Below are 19,079 nucleotides of genomic sequence, written 5' to 3'. Positions count from 1 at the left end.
CCAAGTTTAGAAATGTTTATACACTACATAAATGCGGCTGTGAACCAGGCAGACATGATTTTTTTATTTTTATTTAGCGTAAACGGACCTTGGAGGGGAACAGTAGTGGTTTAGCCTGGCACCGTGCCTTTATACTATAATGACTGTTATATTTATTATTTTTTGCATATATTATCATTCAACTGTGGAAATGCATTGGAGCTGAGGATTTTGCTGTTACTTTTTAAACCAATTGTATAGAAAAAATATAAATTTAAAATAAAGCACCACCTGTTATCTTTGTCAGTGTGAAATGATTGATATTTACATTCAATGTACTTGTTTTTTCTTTTGTACTTAATTAAAATTCCCAGTTGCTATCACTGCATATTTTTATGAGTTCTTACTATATTCTGTATATTTTTGCAATAAAATAAAAAAACTCGACAAGAGGTACTTAAAGAGGAACTACGCCCATTTTAAAAACCCATACATGTTATTCCTAAAAAGGCTGTCCACACCAAGAACAATAACTATAATAACTTTTAAAATTTAGTTTTAAAAATCATTCTAACTCAAAGTGGTTGAGTACACATCACAACTATAACGATGACAGTGGTGAACGTTATCGTTGGGATCACTTTCACAGCGATTTGATGAACAATAGAAACACTGACAGACAATCAAAATCCATCTGAATTTACATGTAAACATGAACGACTCCAGAAACTCAAATTTGTGATGTCATCAAGCATAAAGTCTGTTTTGCTCCAATCGATAGCCAATGGATTGGAAAAAATATGATATATGACACAGAGCACCCAGGGGAATGTTCTGAGTATATGAACATTCTCTGTTTCAGAAAAGAGAGCACTACAACAGAATAAAGCTCATTTAGGTATTAAAAAAAAGAAAGAAAATAAAAACAGTCTCCCTTTCATTGTCTATGGAGCAGCTCCAGACTTTAGACTTGATGACATCACAAGTTTGAGACTTACTTCTCTGGTTTCTGGCTTTGAGAGAGAGTAGCTCATGTTCACAAATATTGATTGAACTTTCCTAGGCCATGGAAATAACCAATTGGAATTCTTCATTTAGGTGGTGTTCCCCTTTAAAATGCTGATATAGCTACCAATTCTGAGGGCATGGCATTTACCATATTAGATTGTGGGGCAGAGTGGATAAAGGTTTGGCAAATACATATGAAGTCAGGCGGAAACATGCTGCTCAAGATGGATTACCCATTGAATTCCAGCGGGACAAATGAAGGCGTCAGTATTTTGAAAGGCGGACTGCTGATCTCTGCGTTAGTGCATTATTGACTCTGAGCTACCTGAACAGGAAGAGTCGAAGCAAGACAGAACTGTTGTAAAAGGTAAGTCTTTTTTTTTTTCTACTTTTGTCTTTCACTTAATTCTTTGACTTTTTTTGTAATGACGGACAATCGATATTTAGTTGAATACAGTTCGCTTGCTAGTGATGCGCATTAAGTGACGCTTATGAATAATGTAAAGCCGAATTATTTTTCAAGGAAGCAAAGCCAAATTAATTTAAATCAAAGCTATACCCTGCAGCATAATAACTACAACAATGTACAGTAAGAGTGATTTATAAAACTGAAACTTGTGATTCGGCCGCGTGGAGATCTGCTCGTAGAAAATCGAAACTTAACCGACGAGTAAACAGATGAGCTGGTTGACGACGCAGAAACATTTGACCTATTTTTTAGATCTGGCTCTTTACAATTCATAGCCGTTAGAAACATCTTCCTGCGACTAAAATGCCCCATTTACAATAGACAACATTGATAAAACCTTGGTCTAGCTTGTGCAGAGTTTTGCCTGTGATTCTTTTTTAAATAACTTTTCCTGTATGCGTGGACTGTATGGTTGCCTTGTGCTGTGCTTGTCACGCATGGGCATCGGTAACTTCTTCAGTAGGCCTTTTTCCTGTACACCTGCAAGAAAGATGTATAACATGTTTATATTATTCAGGGCCATATCCGTCACTGATGACACGATGACGATATTTTATACCCTGACTCCCGTATGTTTTTGGACTGGAATAGCCTATATTTAAGTTTCTTTTTGGCCAACAAAAAAATAAATGAATAAATACATAAATTCATAAATAAATAAATAAGACTTTGAAATACATCATGAAATAAATAGATGAGGCAATAAATACTACTAATAAAATAAATGTAAATATTCGTATACAAATGAATTAATTAGTTAAATAAATATATTAAAAGGTTTTACTTTTACTTATTTCATGGTACTTGTATTTCATAAGTCCACGTTTATTTATTTCAAGAAACCTTTATTTCATAAATCCACATTTATTTATTTCAAGAAACCTTTATTTCATAAAGCCACATTTATTTATTTCCGTGGACTTTTATTTCCTAATGCCACATTTATTGATTTCCCTCTCTATTTATTTCCAGTTCTTATATGCAAATCAGGGGGCGTGGCTATCTCTCACGTTCAGAACAGAGCCATGGGCAAAAAAAGGCTGGCGAAGTGAGAGTGCGGACATAATGGAAGACATCGGTGGGCTCCAAGGGGGTAAAGCGTACCTCCTATGGGGAGATTCTGAGGCTAAGGCCGGCTACACACTGGATGACTGGCGTGTCCGTTTTTATTTTGGCTCCCATGTTAATGAGTTCGAGCTTTTTGCTTTGAACGTTTTGCTCCTGCTCCTACGCTCATGGACAGCTCCTACTCACGCTCTCCGTCTCTGCAATTTCGGATTCCGATTTTTCTTGGCACAGCTACCAGAAGACAGGTTGCTCACGTCAAATCTACGTCGTCAAGCTGCGCAGCAGCTGCGCAGTATGCTCAGCCATCACTGGAAAAGTGCTTCAAATTCACTGGTCTCCGTCGAAGTCTATGGCGATATATATATAATATATATAATAAATAAACAAACAAACGTGGACTTATGAAATAAAATTACCATGGAATAAGTAAAAGTAAAACCTTTTAATATATTTAACTAATTGATTAATTTACATATTAATATTTACATTTATTTATTTATTCATGTATTATGTATTTATTAAATATTGAATAAAATGGCATTCCATAATTCAGTATTTCGGTATTAAGATATTCATGTTGGGAAATAAAATTCCCAATTGACACAATAAATATAAAATCGACTATATTTGGTGTTTGGTCATTATTTTCTTAGTGCGAGGGGATTTATGACTAAAGTCCTGTCTATGACTTTGTTATTTTTTTATACTTTATTGTTGTTACTTTAAATAATTTTTCCCTTATGCCATTTACACATTTATTAACTCATTACAGACATTCACAATCTTAACAGAGTCAAATAAGTCATCCAAGTGTATATAATAAACTATACATATTTCTGAAGTCTTACCCTGAGTTGTCTGTTTTTCTAGGGCTTGTCAACATGTCTGTGAGTGAGACTGAAGCAAAGTTTTCTAATATGGATGATCCAGAAGCTTTAGCTTTGGAGCTTAAATGCCCTATTTGCTTACAGCTCTTCTCTGAGCCAGTTTCTCTTCCCTGTAGTCACATCTACTGCTTTGCCTGCCTTCAGACAATGGGAGAAGGCCTTGACCAACACAGCTGCCCTGAGTGCCAGGCAGAGTACCAGGGAACCAAAGCCCTTGTGAAAAGCTTCAAAATGTGCAGCATCATAGAGACCTACAAAGCCACTGCTGGGAAAGTCAATTCCACTGCAAACCCTTCTGAAGTCGGCCATGTAACAATCAAGAGTGATCATAGCTCTGTTACAGAAGAATCAAACACAAAGCACCACCAGGACACAGCAAAAGCTGGAGAGAGCCGGGAGGAGAGCTCAGGGTGTAAGGGAAAGAATGGCAGTGGCAAAGGCAAGATGGAAATGGATGAACCTAAATTCAGAATGGCATCTCAAGTCACAGAGTTGAGCCTCAAGTTGGAGATGGCAGAGAGTGTGCTGAGGAAGGAGAGGGAACTAGAGTTAGAGGTGACCACTGCTAATGGTCAGCTGAGAGAGAAAGCATGCAGACTTTTAGGGCAGATAAATGATTTGGCACAGAGCTACAGCACACAGGTGATGCAGCTGATTGAAGAAGAGGTAGGTCCAGGTGAAGCCAGTCTAGGCAGACGAGTCAGCCAAGCTTCCGAGCTGACAAAGCAGCTGAGACGAGCTGTGCTCCGAGCAGAGTCCCTTCTGACTGAAGATGATAAGACTGCATTTAGTGATGAGCTTCAGACTCTACAACCACACATTGTGGAGTTGCTGGCTAAGCCTGTGGGAGAAGAGGACGACCATGTTGAATCAAAAGTCAACTCTGCGCGAGCCTGTCCCAAGCTGGAAGACATGAACGCTGAGCTGAGGGAAAGATTTGGAGAGATTCAGCGCTCCCTTCGAAACACCCTTAACCCTTCAGAGGTAACCTTTGATCCAGAAACAGCCCATCCAAACCTTGTCCTCTCAGAGGACTTGAAGACGGTGACTTTCAGCGCTGCTAAACAGCCCTACCCATCCTCTCCTCAAAGGTTCACCAACTTCTTCCAAGTCCTCAGCACCCAGAGCTTCTCTGAAGGTGAACATAGCTGGGAGGTGGAGCTCGAAGGTTCTCCGTGGATCATCGGCGTGTGCTACAGTGGGAAGCTAGCACGTAGCGGGTTGCCCTCGGCTCTGGAAAGCAGCCGGAGCTCCTGGTGTCTGATGTGGTTCAACAACCTGCTGACAGCCTTTGAGCAGAGTCACGATGTGCCGCTGAAGAGGACCACAGTCTCACACAGGCTAGAGATCCAACTGAGTTTCAAGACCCACAGGCTGAGCTTCTACAACATCAGCCCCATCAGCGGGAAGACTCATGTGTACACATTTAAGGCTAACATGACTGAACCAGTGCACCTGGCCTACAGGATGATGTCAGGGCAGCCCAAAGGGCGTGCCACTATTTATTCATAATCCCAAGTATATTTCTATCAACTATATATTCTTTGCAAATGCGCTGCATAGTAGAAAGAGCAAAGTAATAATATTTCTTGATTTGTACGATTTAAAGAATTTCAAGTCTTAGTTGTGTCTTGATTTCCCTATTCCTCAGGCAACTTGTTCTAAAGAGTTCAGGAATTCTGATGGCACTTCCTGATCATCTATAGGCTACTCACCTACTTTTGCCTAGCACTTTGGATGCTCGTTGTGATATTATATGACTGCTTCTCAAGTCTACATAGGCATAAAAACTATACATGTGACTGAATTACTCATTGCAGTGTGCCTGAAACATAGTGCTTAAAATGTTGTGTCAATAAATGACATTGTTTTGTAATTATATATTTTTTTGCTTTAGGGTAATGCACTTTAAGTTTAAAGATATAAACAATGTAAAAGGCATAAACATTTTTCAAAAAATTGTGTTTTATGATGTGTTTTTTATTTTTTTTAATTTCCATCTGATAAACTAAACTTCTTACACATATAGGCCTTCACAGCAGGCATTTTGATTTGTCATAGTAGGAAAAGCACAGGTGTTAGTAACATTGACAATGGCTCCGTTATGTGAGCCAGCATGAACAATACTGGGTTTCTAGAACCCCAACCCGTGTATATATATATATATATATATCCATTCATATTATTACATCTTTGGGAAATGTCACTCTCCCGCAATTTGCATTTTACTTAACTTAAGGTGAGACATTACAGGCAAAAACATTGCTTTTTCATTTATTGGTCAATTTTGAGATTTTGGGCTATTTTGAAAACATGGTGAACATTTGGCTATTGAGTGTTGACAGTATTTTCTGATTTATGGAGTGATAAAATAGATATCCAAAATCCCCTCTGTAAAAACCTTTGTCTCTAATATGTCAACGAAATGAAGAAATCATTTTTAATCTGGCTTTATTCAATGTTCACATTTCTGTTCTGGAAATGTATGCAAATTTGCACATATTTTAATAGGATAATTTCTCATTTGCATATTTAAACATACAATTTCAGAATACTTATGGTGATGATAAAATGATGGTCTGTAATCAACTATAGGGAAGTTTCATAATGATATCTATTAGTTAAAATGTTGACCTTATTTACCTGTAGTGTCTCCTCTTAATTTAAATAAATCTAAAGAACTGAAAAAATAAAGCTATTGCCCGTTGACATATAAAAGCCGCAGCCTGCCTCTTCGAAAAAAAACACATACGCCACAATGTCATCTCGCGAGACTTACTCTGCTTGTTTGGTGAGTGTCAGCTGACCTCACTGGGAAAATTTGTTAACGAAACCGTACGAAACTATCCACAGCCATGTCCCGTGTCGGCGATCCGTTTATTGATCGATTACAGCATGTATGACAGCGTGTAAAGCATGTGCTGAAGACAGATTATTTGTCAAATATTTTACATCAGTTGTACCCTTGAATCGGAGTCTACTGAGTCGGTAAGATGTTTTTATTTTTGACCAGTTGAACCTCTCGTTACGTTGGGTCAACGTCATTGCTCTTGCACTAGTAACGTTTACACGTTTGTTTTGATGCTAACTTGAGCCAGTCGGCTTTTAAGCAGTGTTAATTAGCAAGCTATATTTACCTTTGCGATAGTCGTCATTATTGTATTTGTCTCTTACGGAAGCTCGAAGAATATAATTGTAATTTACAAGCAGCCCATCCTCCGACCGCTGTTAGCACCTTTAGTCGCAGCATTAGCTAGCTAACGTCTGAAATCCCCCTGACGCTAAGCGAAAGTATTAATGATAAATCAGATGAAGGAATCGTACGTTAGGCTAACTACGTTATGATTAACTAGCTGCCCTTTCTCATCTTTAACCAACTAGCTAGCTACAGCAAGAGCGGTCTTGATTTACGACCGCTTGTCATTTTATGTTTAACGTTACTCTAGCGAAGTATTGTAAGGGTAGGCTAGCTACTGTAACATGTCAATGGTATGCTACTTTAATGTTAACAGGACTAACTAGATTAGTTTTATGTATCGTTTGAAACTTTAAGTGTATGTCACCACACATGGCTGACATGGCGAAACAACATAGCTTAAAGTGGAGAAAGCTGTGACGGGTACTTTCTGGTACAACAATCCAACAAGGCATCACTTAAATAGGAGCTGCTTGACACAGTAAGGTCCACCAGAAGATCCTTAAAAGCTACACATCATGCCGAGACCCAAAGAAATTCAGGAACAATTGAGAAAGAAAGTAATTGAGATCTATCAGTCTGGAAAGGGTTATAAAGCCATTTCCAAAGCTTTGGGAATCCAGCGAACTACAGTGAGAGCCATTATCCACAAATGGCGAAGACATGGAACAGTGGTGAACCTTCCCAGGAGTGGCCGGCCGCCTCAAAATTACCCCAAGAGCGCAGCGACGACTCATCCAAGAGGTCACAAAGACCCCACAACAACGTCCCAAAGAACTGCAGGCCTCACTTGCCTCAGTTAAGGTCAGCGCTCATGCCTCCACCATCAGGAAAAAGACTGGGCAAAAATGGCCTGCATGGCAGAGTTCCAAGGAGAAAACCACTGCTGAGCAAAAAGAACATCAAAGCTCGTCTCACTTCTCCAGAACACATCTTGATGATCCCCAAGACTTTTGGGACAACATTCTGTGGACCGATGAGACAAAAGTGGAACTCTTTGGAAGGTGTGTGTCCAAGTATATCTGGCGAGAAGGAACACTGCATTTCATAAAAAGAACATTATACCAACTGTAAAATATGGTGGTGGTAGTGTGATGGTCTGGGGCTGTTTTTGCTGCTTCAGGACCTGGAAGACTTGCCGTGATAAAAGGAACTATGAATTCTGCTGTCTACCAAGAGATCCTGAAGGAGAATGTCCGACCATCTGTTCGTGTACTCAAGCTGAAACGAACTTGGGTTCTGCAGCAGGACAATGATCCTAAACACACCAGCAAGTCCACCACCGAATGGCTGAAGAAAAACTAAATGAAGACTTTGGAGTGGCCTAGCCAAAGTCCTGACCTGAATCCTATTGAGATGTTGTGGTATGACCTTAAAAAGGCCGCTCATGCTCGAAAACCCTCTAATGTAACTGAATTAGGACAATTCTGCAAAGATGAGTGGGCCAAAATTCCTCCAGGACGCTGTAAAAGCCTCATTGCACGTTATCGCAAACGCTTGGTTGCAGTTGTTGCTGCTAAGGGTGGCCCAACCAGTTATTAGGTTTAGGGGGCAATCACTTTTTCACACAGGGCCATGATGGTTTGGATTTTTTTTTCACCTTTAATAATTAACACCTTCATTTACAAATTGCATTTTGTGTTTACTTGTGTTGTCCTTGACTATTGTTTAAATTGGTTTGATGTTCAAACACTTAAGTGTGACAAACATGCAAAGGAACAGGAAATGAGGAAGGGGACAAACACTTTTTCACACCACTGTACATTGCTTTTGAATATGTATGACATTCTGACATGCCACACAAAATATCTACTGCAGATGAAAGAATTTTCAAGAATATTCTGTATTATCCCCCTCACATTCATCTCCCTGTCTTAGGGTACGGTTCTGGGACATTTTACTGCTCGTGCCTAATGTGGCCTTCTTTGTATTCTTGATGTGGAAGCTGCCCTCAGCCAGGGCAAAGATTCGACTCACCTCCAGCCCCATCTTCGTCACCTTTTACTTGCTGGTAGGACACAGACAACAGAAACACCAATATAAAGTATTCAAAGTAGTTATCTTGAGCTTGGCATCGTGCAAAACGGTGAATTCTATTAATAAAGGTATTTCAGTTCAGTTGATCCCCAAAAAGTCTGAAGGGACAATGCACCTGTTAATACCTTTCACTTTTGTCTGACAACAAAGACAAACAACCTTGTGGACTTGCTGAGGGGTTTCTTTCTTGTTTACTGCTCTGCTTTATAATCTGTTTCTTCTCTGTGGAAGGTGCTTACTCTTTGTTTCCAAAATGTACTGCGTCCGTCTATTTAGGTTACCATTCCAGTGATGGTAAAATAACAACAAAGACTTGTAAAGAAGATATCTCTGTTCCGCAATGCCTGGCAAGGCTGTAAAGGAACTCTGCATGTTGTTTGTCACTACCAGGCAGGACATGTTTTTATTGTGTTGAAAAGATTCAGTGTTAAATATTGTCTAACATGTTTTTTTTACTGTATTTCTTAGGTGTTTGTTGTAGCAGCGGTTGGAATCACCCGGGCCGTAGTGTCCATGACTGTCAGCGCGTCCAGTGCTGCCACCATCATTGACAAAGTAAGGAAGCACATGAAAACATAAATAGCGTTTTTGGAACACACACGGGTTATAGATCATGGAAATTAAAGGCTCATGCTAAATCCAAACAACTAGAAACGTTTTCTGTAATGTTTTAAGCAATTCATTTGTGAAAGATATTTTTCATCTCGAAGTCAAATGGACATTTATATGATGATGATATGATTTGTATGATTTTGACCTTCAGCAAAGCCCCACAGTGCATGGTTATTTGTAGCTATAAAAGCTTGTCATAGTTAACGGTACATATGTAGGATTGTTGTTTTTACTCTTTGTTTTTCAGATTTATTCAGCATTTTTCTTTTCATGAAAACGTACACGGAAACAAGATTTAAATGTTTACTGTAAACTACAGCAGCAGGGTCCGTTTGGAGGAGAAACTGCTTTTTGTGTGTGTGTGTGGTCGATCATACAGCCTGGAGAAAAGTCCCTTCTAAACGTTCCAGATTATTTTTCACCCATACTGTAGTAGCAGTCATCATATCCCCTTTTATTGAATGCCCAGAGGGGCTGATCTGAGCTTTAGCATGACTTTGTTTGGCTTTCATGTCCAAAAGGAAAGGAATGGCTGACATTCCTCCCATAACAGACAGATCCCATTGGAGTTCAGAGTGATGAACCTACTGTTCCCATAGCACATTGTCATGGCGGCACTGTTGAAGAAAAACATACACATGATTATATAATGTTTTGGAGTGTGACCTGACTTGTAAGGTTTTGCAAATGTTCCGGGTCAACGTGTTACATTGCACCCAATCTACTCTAGTCACAGTGCATACTCATGTTTGTTGTCTCTTCAGGTGCTGTGGGAAATCACCCGCTTCTTCTTGCTGGCTATTGAGCTCAGTGTTATTATCTTGGGACTGGCTTTCGGTTAGTTTGATCTACTGCTTTCAGTTCTCATTTACTGTGTATGTGAACCAGTTTGGTGTGTCCTTTTTCACATGACACCTCTATTTTAAGTGATGAATTAATAACCATCCTTTTCAGCCCTGATTCTAATCATGAATGTAAGTGAATGTCTGTATATTTTTCTGTTAAGCCTCTTTCTTTATTCATTTATCAGGTCACCTGGAGAGCAAGTCCAGTATAAAGCGAGTGCTGGCTATCACTGCAGTGCTGGCTCTGGGCTACTCTATCACACAGGTAATGATGGATAATAAGAGGTCAAATGAAAATAAAAATAAAAAACACAGGACATTTTGGTGAGTTGTCTTTCTGAATTCAGTTTAAATAAAGGAGATATTGTTCTAGGGCACACTAGAGATCCTGTATCCAGACAGTCACCTGTCCGCTGAGGACTTTAACATCTACGGCCACGGAGGACGGCACTTCTGGTTGGCTAGCTCCTGCTTCTTCTTTCTGGTCTGTAACCTGTAACTATGCAGCAGAAGCAGCATGAGGAAAAAAATAAAACTCATACTTGACAGATACCTGATAACTGACATTGAATTGATTGATTGATGTAACCCTATTTTTTTTTATAGGTGTACTCTTTGATTGTGATCTTGCCTAAAACTCCAGTGAGGGAAAGAATATCTCTTCCATGTAAGTTACGGATTTCATTTCAGCAGAGATCATAAATTAGTTTTAAAAAGGTTAAAAGATTAGCATTACATATCATGTAATCCATGTAAATCCACGAGGATGTGCGGCACTCTTAGAAATGTGCTTTTTACCACTGCGTGATGCCATATAATCGAAAGCATTTGTCCTCTGTTGCCCATTAATCTTTGTTTTGCTTCTTTTGTCCAGCTAAGAGGAGTTTCTATGTGTATGCTGCCATCCTGTCTTTACTGAACCTCATCCAGGGCCTGGGAAGTGCTCTGCTATGTGCTGGAATCATTGAGGGACTCTGGTCAGTATTCTCCTTTTGAGTATTATACTTAATAAATAGACCTGTGTGAGTATTTTAGGAAGAAAATGATAAGTTGACTAGATGTTTTGCTTCAGAGCAACTATCACTATAAAGTGTTGGGTTCATGCAAACACACTTTTTTTTTTTTAGAAAAATGTCCTGAATATGGAGCTGGGTGGCTGTTTTTGTTTGGCTGAGTTTTAACTAGGGGATGACTCACTGTTTTGGTGGGTCCAATGAAGTTCAGTGGAGTGAGGACATAACAGGTTTTCCTTTGGCAGAAACCTTGGTTGTGTCTGAAGCTGATAATAATCCTGTAACTTTTTAAATGGGACACAGTGTGAAACCTGCCTTTCTTTTGTCTTTTCTGAACCAGCTGTGTGGATGTCACCACCTTCTTGTACTTCTCCACCTTTGCTCCCCTCATTTATGTCACGTTCCTCAAGGGCTTCTTTGGGTTCGTACAAAGAATCATAAAAAAATTTTTAAAAAATACAGAATACTTTATAGTTGCGCTTAAGACAGTTGACCAAGTGTCTTCCTTTTATTTCCCTTCTTCCTTCGTTTCCACAGTTCAGAGCCCAAGATCCTGTTCTCCTACAAGTCACAGGTGGATGAGCCGGATGAAAGTGACGTCCACCTTCCACCCACAATCGCTACGACCCTTGGCCGTAAGGAGCTGACTGACCAAGGCCTGTTTTACTCCTCCACCCAGATCGATGGCTCTGGTCCCGGCAGCTCTCGTATGGTTGGAGCATACCTGGATGATGTTGCCTCCGGACCCTATGGGTCCAGCAGCATTAACAGCACTGAAGCTGACCGCTGGAGACCTATCAATGCGTGAATGAATGAATGAAGAAGAGAGGTGGTTATACAGCTGGACTTAAATGTTGTACGTGTGTAGTGTGTAATTTTGGGTGGCGATCAGAGGAGTTGGCCAAAAAAAAGAAGCAGAACAAAGTTGTTGGACACCATGAACCGGTAATCTTGGTCGTGCTTTGACGCCAGGATAAGTTAACAAGTGGACACTTAAGGAGAGACCTTTGCTAGCCAATTATCTGGAGGACTGTGAATTTAGCAACTGCTTTTGTAACACTGTTGCCAGAGTGCACTGCTGCTGTAGCTCAACACTAGGAGTACTGTCTGTGATTGTGGCCCCGACAGACTCTTTACTATTGATTCTGTTCAACAGGCTCGTTTTCTGTAATTCCAGCATCATGCATCAACTGCTCAATCCTCAATAATGAAGTTTTAACCCCATTTTAATTAACCAAGTCTTTAAAGATCTAACATTCTTTTGATGGCAACTCAACATCTGTACATTCCCACTAAAAGCTTTGAGTAACAGCCTCTCAACTGACTTTAATATCTGTTGCCTTGGATTAGATTCACGACCCAACTGGCTAATATTTTTTTTTTTTACTGAATCACCATGCCTCTAGGGCAACGACCAGTGCTAACTCATTTTGATAGGCGTACTTTGTGTTCTGAAAAAGGCACTGTCCCTCCTGTGAACAAGTGAAACGTGTTGGCGTGATGTGTGTCACTGGAATATGATAAGGAAATCAGTAACTCCTAAATACAGGCATTGCAATTGCGCTAAAGATCACAAACCAAATGTAACGCTCTCTGCCAGGAATGGCTGAGACTCGAGGGCACATCACAAATTGTGTCTCAGCTATTAGCTCACTCTCTTTTGTTAATTTTGGACTTTTGCTTTAATTTCTTATACCAGATTAATCATTCCTGCTACTGAAAGCACATTTGTTAGGACGCGTTACTACGTTTGAATTTGACATGCCCTCATTCCATATCAGCATATCTAGTTCTAGTAATCTAAAGGGTTGTTGTTGCAAAGTTTTTCTTTTTCTGCCTATCTTTTTTGTTTTTTCTGTGTTCATATTTTCCACAAATGTTATTGCAAGTGCTCAAATTAGACCATAAACAATATTGCTCAGTTTTATGGTATCAAATGATGGTATTGATATAGTTTAATTCTATAGATATTAACTAGATATTAAGAGAGGCTCAGGCAGTTGGTATGTCAAAGATGGGTGATTTTAAGACCGTGTCAAGGAGAAAACAACTGGACTGTCAGAGCAAATTTTCCAATCTGATCTATTTTAGGCTTGAGCGGTTTGCTCCTTGGTTCAGATCATGAAATCAGTTCTTGTCATACCTCTTAGTATTACTAAAATATCATACTTTATTCTTTTTAAACCACCACACATCACATTTACTTATTCCTACCAAGGAACTATGATGCATGTGAGTTTCCCCATGAAAATGCTTTATGTTTGGTATGAATGGATTACAGTATTTAAGCTAGCAGTAATCATAGATAGTGGTGACCTCAATGCAGAAAATACATTTATTTTTTCATCATTTTAAACCAACAACGCAATAAGGAAGTTGTGAATTTCCAAGAAATTAGAGTATTCTCCTCCTGACTAGAAATATATATTTAAGTTTGATTGCCACTGATAACTGCTGTATAACTTGGCGTTAAGAATAGTGATTGGGAAATCAGTTAGCTGATTCATGACATTAGTTGACAAGGTGCATCATTATGGAAGTCCTCTCTCTTGATAGACAATATTTTTGATGTTAAATCATTTTGCAAATGATCTGTAAATTGCCTTTTTATTTAAGTGCATTGATTGTATAATATTCAGCCCATATTAATGCAATGTATTGAGCATTCCGTGACCTACAGAATAAACCCTGGACTTTCATTTGTTTGTTTTGGGCTATGGGACAAGACACCACACCCTGGCTGGTTTAGGTATGGCAGTGCATTCAAATTCAAGATAGTACTCCACTTTGTGGTTTCTTGTGGTAACTACACTCTGGGAAAGCGCTTTTTCCACATTTCATTTACTTTCTGCTGTGATTACGACACGACTGTTTGTCCTTTATTCTGTTTCCTTATGTTGTGTTTGTCTTTAAACACTTAGCATTAGTCAGACCACTGTTTAACTACAATTCCCATCAACCTTTACTTCAGATACGCAACCAGTGAGTCTGTATTTTTTTTTATCCAACCAATAAGCTCAGAGGATACTGTAGCGCCAGTTTGACCTTTATTGGAGCGTTTTACCACCGGTCGCTGTGGCGCCGACTCCTACCGCTTTCTCATTTATGTCTCTACACAGTTTTTATTATTTTTTCTAATCAGGTGCCAACCGACAGCAGGTCAAAATGGGAGGTAATGGCAGCACGTCTAAGAAAGTGTCATTTGGACTGGACGAGAACGAGAAGGTCACAGTAATTGAAGGAGTAACGGTAGGACTAACGTTAACATCGTGTTTCCTCTTATTGTTACAAAATAACTAGAGCCTAAGTTTGACTTGTGTTATTAGGCATAACGACTAAAGCTAATAACGGTTAGCTAGTAGCTAGGCTTTTTCAAGGTGCACTGAAAGGCTGAGGTCCCTGCTGAGGTGCCATGTCCTCAAATGAACCCGGTCACCATACCCTCTCTATACCGTTGCCGTTACTCGCTGTCTTAGGTTAGTAAACTAGCTAAGTTAACGTTAGACGTTAACGTGACCCTTACGTGATATATTACGGCGACGTTTGCTAGTCGTAAAATGTCATTATAGAGGACATTTACGCAGCCGTAACGCAGTACGTTACGTTGCAAGGCAAGGCAGCTTTATTTGTATAGCACATTTCAGCAACAGGGCAATTCAAAGTGCTTTACATAAAAACAGATAAAATACGAGAATAAAAGGTACAGTGCAGTATAAGAAATTAAACATTAAAGAGCAGTTAAAACAGTTAAATATATAAAAGCAGATAAAATAGGAATGTATCTTTATATGCTTATATAGATTGTCATACAGTGTCAACAATGCAACTTCAGTAGAAGAAATGAAAAAAAGGCAACATCAAAAAGATATGTTTTTAGCTTTGATTTTAAAAGAACTGAGAGATGTGGCAGACCTGCAGTTTTCTGGGAGTTTGTTCCAGATATGTGGAGCATAAAACATGTACAACGTTAACTTGCTGGCAAAATATCCACATCGTCCCGTAAATGTCAACTAACACTAGCTAGATTGTTACAGTCTATTGCTAACACTAGATTTGCTTTGTCATCACATTCACAGCCAGGAGTTAGCGTTAGCTGAATAAACAGTTACGTTACTGTACTTTCAACGTTAACAAAACAGACAATTTCCAAATTGTAACGTTACAGTAGGAGAGTAAATTAATAAAGTTTTCATGCCATATAGGCAGATAAAGCTACTCTTTCTTTATATATATGTACATATATGTATATATGTGTATGTGTGTATATAGATATATATATATATATATATATATATATATATATATATATATATATACACACACACTCTGTGTGTGTGTTTATGTGCACATTTGTTTATTTATAACATTCCTGTCCAGCTCTCAGAGGATGTGCTTCGGCGGATAAAGGAATCTCAGGGGTCTGACAGCGCCAAGCCACCATCGTCTCCGCCAGATTCTCACCAAACGCCAACAAGTAAGTCCCAGTCAAAGACCTTTCCCTTCTTACAGCTCCCATTGGTACAGTGACTGATGACAACAGCATCAGGATACTGGTAATTTGTGGCTCTTTGTACTCTGTTCTGCCAACCGATCCATTTAGTAATTGCCAATGGTATTGATTTTCATTTAATTTGATTTTCAGCTCCAAAACCAACAGGACCTACCACTACAGAAATACAGGAAGAAATCCGCAAAAGGTAGGTGCTAATGTTAAGGTCACTTTTTATTGTTATCCAGCCATATTTGGTGAAGGACCTGCTATAACTCTGTAAGTAACCTATTATGATGTGTGCGTTAGTATTGGCTAACTTAGAATTTGATGCCTCCCTGAGATGTCAATTGATTATTGCAACTGTTGCAGAATGTTTGATCCTAACATATATTTTCATATATTTAAGTTGAGCCCTCTGTGTTGACACCACACAGGCAGCTAATGGTCAGTGTAGGTGACAGATGTTTAAAGTAGCACACACTTGATGCTAATGTGCAATGTTTATGGAGAACATACACATGCCAAGTGACCTGTCAGCACTGCCCGTGCTGATTTACTCTCACTGTATAGCAGGCATGTTGCTATGCTGCTGGAATTCTCATATGCTATCCTGAGCCTCTATATACAGTATTTACATGTTAGCAAGTCCAACAATTCTCACCCACTGTCACTGTAATGCTGTTTCCTGGAAATTTGTTAGACATAATATACAGTATATATTATTATATTTTGATCAGTGTTTTTGTGCCACACCTCTGTAATGTAATCAGTTCTTATTGATGGAGGTTCATATAGTTAACAGAAAAGTAGAGATTTACCGAAATAGGCCCTTGGCCAAGATGCCACTGGTTTACATTATTAGGGTAAGTATATTAGTTGTGTCAGGTAGGGCTGGGCAATATATCAATATTATATCGATATCGTGATATGAGACTAGATATCGTCATAGATTTTGGATATCGTAATATGGTGATATGACATAAGTGTTGTCTTTTCCTTGTTTTAAAGGCTGCATTACAGTAAAGTGATGTACTTCTCTGAACTTACCAGACTGTTCTAGCTGTTCTATTATTTGCCTTTTCCCCACTCAGACATTATGTCCACATTACTGATGATTATTATTATTATATTATATTATTATTATTTGGTCAACAATATCGTGATATGAGATTTTCTCCCTATCGCCCAGCCCTAGTGTCAGGTACTGTAGCAAAAGTATTTCAGGAAACCAAATACAATAGCACTGCAATACATTTTGAAACTGATATTTGAGAGATGTTGTTGAGATTATGTGACAGTAAAGTCTATGGTGATTTCTAAGACCATATTTCATGGTGTTGCTAGATTGGATTGCATTATATGAGAGGTTGAAATAGGGCCGCACGATCTGAGAAAAATATGCGATAATAACGTTGTTGAATAGCGCAATAACGATATTATTTGCCATAAATAAACAGATATTACAGTGTTCTCGCTTCCAACATTATTTCATTGAACAAATTGAACATTAAATTGAAAATAAAAGGCATCACTAAAAACTGAATTACCGTTACATTTAAAGTGCAGTTTTCTACTGATATTCTCTTACAACGAACACAAACAACCTCTGAGAGTCTTTCGCGATTATACAGTATATATTATATACAGTGTTGGGGAGTAACGGAATACATGTACCGGCGTTACGTATTCAGAATACAAATTATGAGTAACTGTATTCCGTTACAGTTAAAATTTAAATAGTTGGTATTTAGAATATAGTTACATTGTTGAAAGCAATGGATTACATGACGATACTTCTCTCTTTCACGGGTTTATTCACTCTCGCAACTACATGCATTTCCCAGAAGCCCCAATATGAAAACGAAAAAATTAGCTATTTGCGTGATCACTGATAGAGGTAGAGATGGAGCCAGAACCGGCACAACAGAGCCAGGGCAGGAATGTGTTTCTATCTTGGAAATTCAAACAGCATTTCACATTAAAGAAAGAGAAAGGAGAACGAAATATAACTGTGCAGTGCAACACACCAGCATAGGCCTGTTTAGTAGGCTGTATGTGATGGCCGCATTCCTACTTATAAAATGCAATTCAATGTGGAAGTAATCCAAGTATTCAGAATACGTTACTCAGATTGAGTAATGTAACGGAACGTTACATATTACATTTTTGGGCATGTATTCTGTACTCTGTAACGGAATACGTTTTGAAAGTATCCTTCCCAACACTGATATATATATATATTATATATTAACTACTGTTTTTTTTTAACCTGGATCCTATTTTCCTATGTTTTTGTGTCTAAGGGACTGATGGGAACAACAATCTTTGACATTGGTCCAGCAAGATGGCTGCTGTCGGCAGTCAGCGAAACAAGCTACAATGTATGTTAACAGGGCAATTGTGCAGCTTGTATTTACGTTTACAAAAGTGCTTGTTTTGACACTGACAGGCTCAGATTAATATTCTAAGTGTCTGACAACATTATGGAAAGGATTTCTAAGGAGGTCGACCTTTCTGTTAAAGAGTAAGATCTTTTTTTTAAACATAAAAACATCCGTGAAATTGTGTTCACTAAAGCCACCAGACTCCATGTAAATAAACAGTAATTTTAGGATCGTAAAATACACTTCATTCCAAGTCGACAGAAACAAAATAAAACTATGAAAAGCCATTTTGGGTCTTCTTTCCATTTTTCCAACCATCACAACTCTAGTTGTGGTTGAAATAAACACATAGTTTACTGATTTGCATGTAAAAATATGTTTGCTCTATACACGCTAAAAGTATTGCTTTTTTTAAATGGAGTCTGGTGGGTTTAGCCCTAGTGACCTCATAGCTGTTTCTGGTTAAACAGAAAGGTCTTAAAGAGGTTGTAAAAAGGCCTATGTCTGTAGGGATCATTTCATTAATGTTGTCAGACACTAAGAATAATAATCTGAGCCCGTCAGTGGCAAAAAAACATACTTTTAGTGGACCAAATTGACAAAGCACATTTGCCCCATAGGGTTACGTTGCAGCCTAGTCTGTGGCTGCCGGTTATAGCATTCACGCTTAATACTGGACCAATTTCAAAGATAATTGTTCCGATCAGTCAATTACACACAAAACATAGGAAAATAGTAGGGGTGCACGATTCAGAAAATGTCACGATTCCATATCGATTTTCAGGCTCAAGATTCGATTCAAACTCGATTTTCGATTCAAAAACGATTCTCGATTAAAAAAAAAAAAAAAAAAACGATTCACAGAATGTAAATGTAGTTACTTTTCCCATGTGATTGCAGTAGACATACAATTTAAAAAAAAAAAAAAAAAGTAAAAGTTTTATTTTTATTAAACTTTTTATTTAAAGAGAATTAAGTTATACATGTTGCTCTTAAGTCTGTATACATGCCATTGATCAAGAAAGAAAAATTCACATCATTACAAAAGCACCCACACCCTCTCACGTCACAGTACCTCTATACCGGTTC

General features: G+C 38.5%; 3 protein-coding genes across 6 annotated transcripts in view; all 3 read left to right on the top strand.

Annotated features, from left to right (window-relative positions):
- The window catches only part of tpra1 (transmembrane protein, adipocyte asscociated 1), a 57,199-nt gene extending 43,386 nt beyond the window's left edge, over nucleotides 1-13,813 (top strand). Inside the window, exons 2-10 of the mRNA XM_078248085.1 lie at nucleotides 8,484-8,618; nucleotides 9,113-9,199; nucleotides 10,021-10,093; nucleotides 10,287-10,366; nucleotides 10,475-10,585; nucleotides 10,708-10,768; nucleotides 10,976-11,078; nucleotides 11,455-11,535; nucleotides 11,652-13,813. Of these exons, the coding sequence (XP_078104211.1) occupies nucleotides 8,544-8,618; nucleotides 9,113-9,199; nucleotides 10,021-10,093; nucleotides 10,287-10,366; nucleotides 10,475-10,585; nucleotides 10,708-10,768; nucleotides 10,976-11,078; nucleotides 11,455-11,535; nucleotides 11,652-11,922 (942 nt within the window). The 5' untranslated portion in view covers nucleotides 8,484-8,543 and the 3' untranslated portion in view covers nucleotides 11,923-13,813. The remainder of the gene's footprint in view (nucleotides 1-8,483; nucleotides 8,619-9,112; nucleotides 9,200-10,020; nucleotides 10,094-10,286; nucleotides 10,367-10,474; nucleotides 10,586-10,707; nucleotides 10,769-10,975; nucleotides 11,079-11,454; nucleotides 11,536-11,651) is intronic.
- On the top strand, nucleotides 1,011-5,381 carry trim107 (tripartite motif containing 107). Of its 3 annotated transcripts, XM_078248074.1 has the most exons (3): nucleotides 1,011-1,354; nucleotides 2,429-2,610; nucleotides 3,395-5,381. In XM_078248074.1, the coding sequence occupies exons 2-3, from the start codon at nucleotides 2,604-2,606 to the stop codon at nucleotides 4,921-4,923; spliced, it is 1,536 nt and encodes a 511-aa protein (XP_078104200.1). In that variant the 5' UTR covers nucleotides 1,011-1,354; nucleotides 2,429-2,603; the 3' UTR covers nucleotides 4,924-5,381. The 3 variants fall into 3 exon arrangements, with proteins under 3 accessions (XP_078104200.1, XP_078104203.1, XP_078104202.1); XM_078248077.1 differs by lacking the exon at nucleotides 2,429-2,610 and having other exon boundaries at nucleotides 1,013-1,354; nucleotides 3,556-5,380; XM_078248076.1 differs by lacking the exon at nucleotides 2,429-2,610 and having other exon boundaries at nucleotides 1,013-1,354; nucleotides 3,395-5,380.
- Nucleotides 13,814-13,961: 148 nt separating the features above from the next.
- Nucleotides 13,962-19,079, top strand: part of chchd6b (coiled-coil-helix-coiled-coil-helix domain containing 6b) — a 66,111-nt gene continuing 60,993 nt past the window's right edge. The window contains exons 1-3 of one of the 2 annotated variants that reach the window (XM_078248072.1): nucleotides 13,962-14,363; nucleotides 15,492-15,588; nucleotides 15,757-15,811. In XM_078248072.1, coding sequence (XP_078104198.1) covers nucleotides 14,280-14,363; nucleotides 15,492-15,588; nucleotides 15,757-15,811 — 236 coding nt within the window. In that variant the 5' untranslated portion in view covers nucleotides 13,962-14,279. The remainder of the gene's footprint in view (nucleotides 14,364-15,491; nucleotides 15,589-15,756; nucleotides 15,812-19,079) is intronic. The other variant, XM_078248073.1, reaches the window with a different exon arrangement.

This window comes from Sander vitreus, chromosome 4 (genome assembly GCF_031162955.1).
Source record: "Sander vitreus isolate 19-12246 chromosome 4, sanVit1, whole genome shotgun sequence".
Lineage (NCBI taxonomy): Eukaryota > Metazoa > Chordata > Actinopteri > Perciformes > Percidae > Sander > Sander vitreus.
This window is presented reverse-complemented; position numbering and strand designations above follow the sequence as displayed.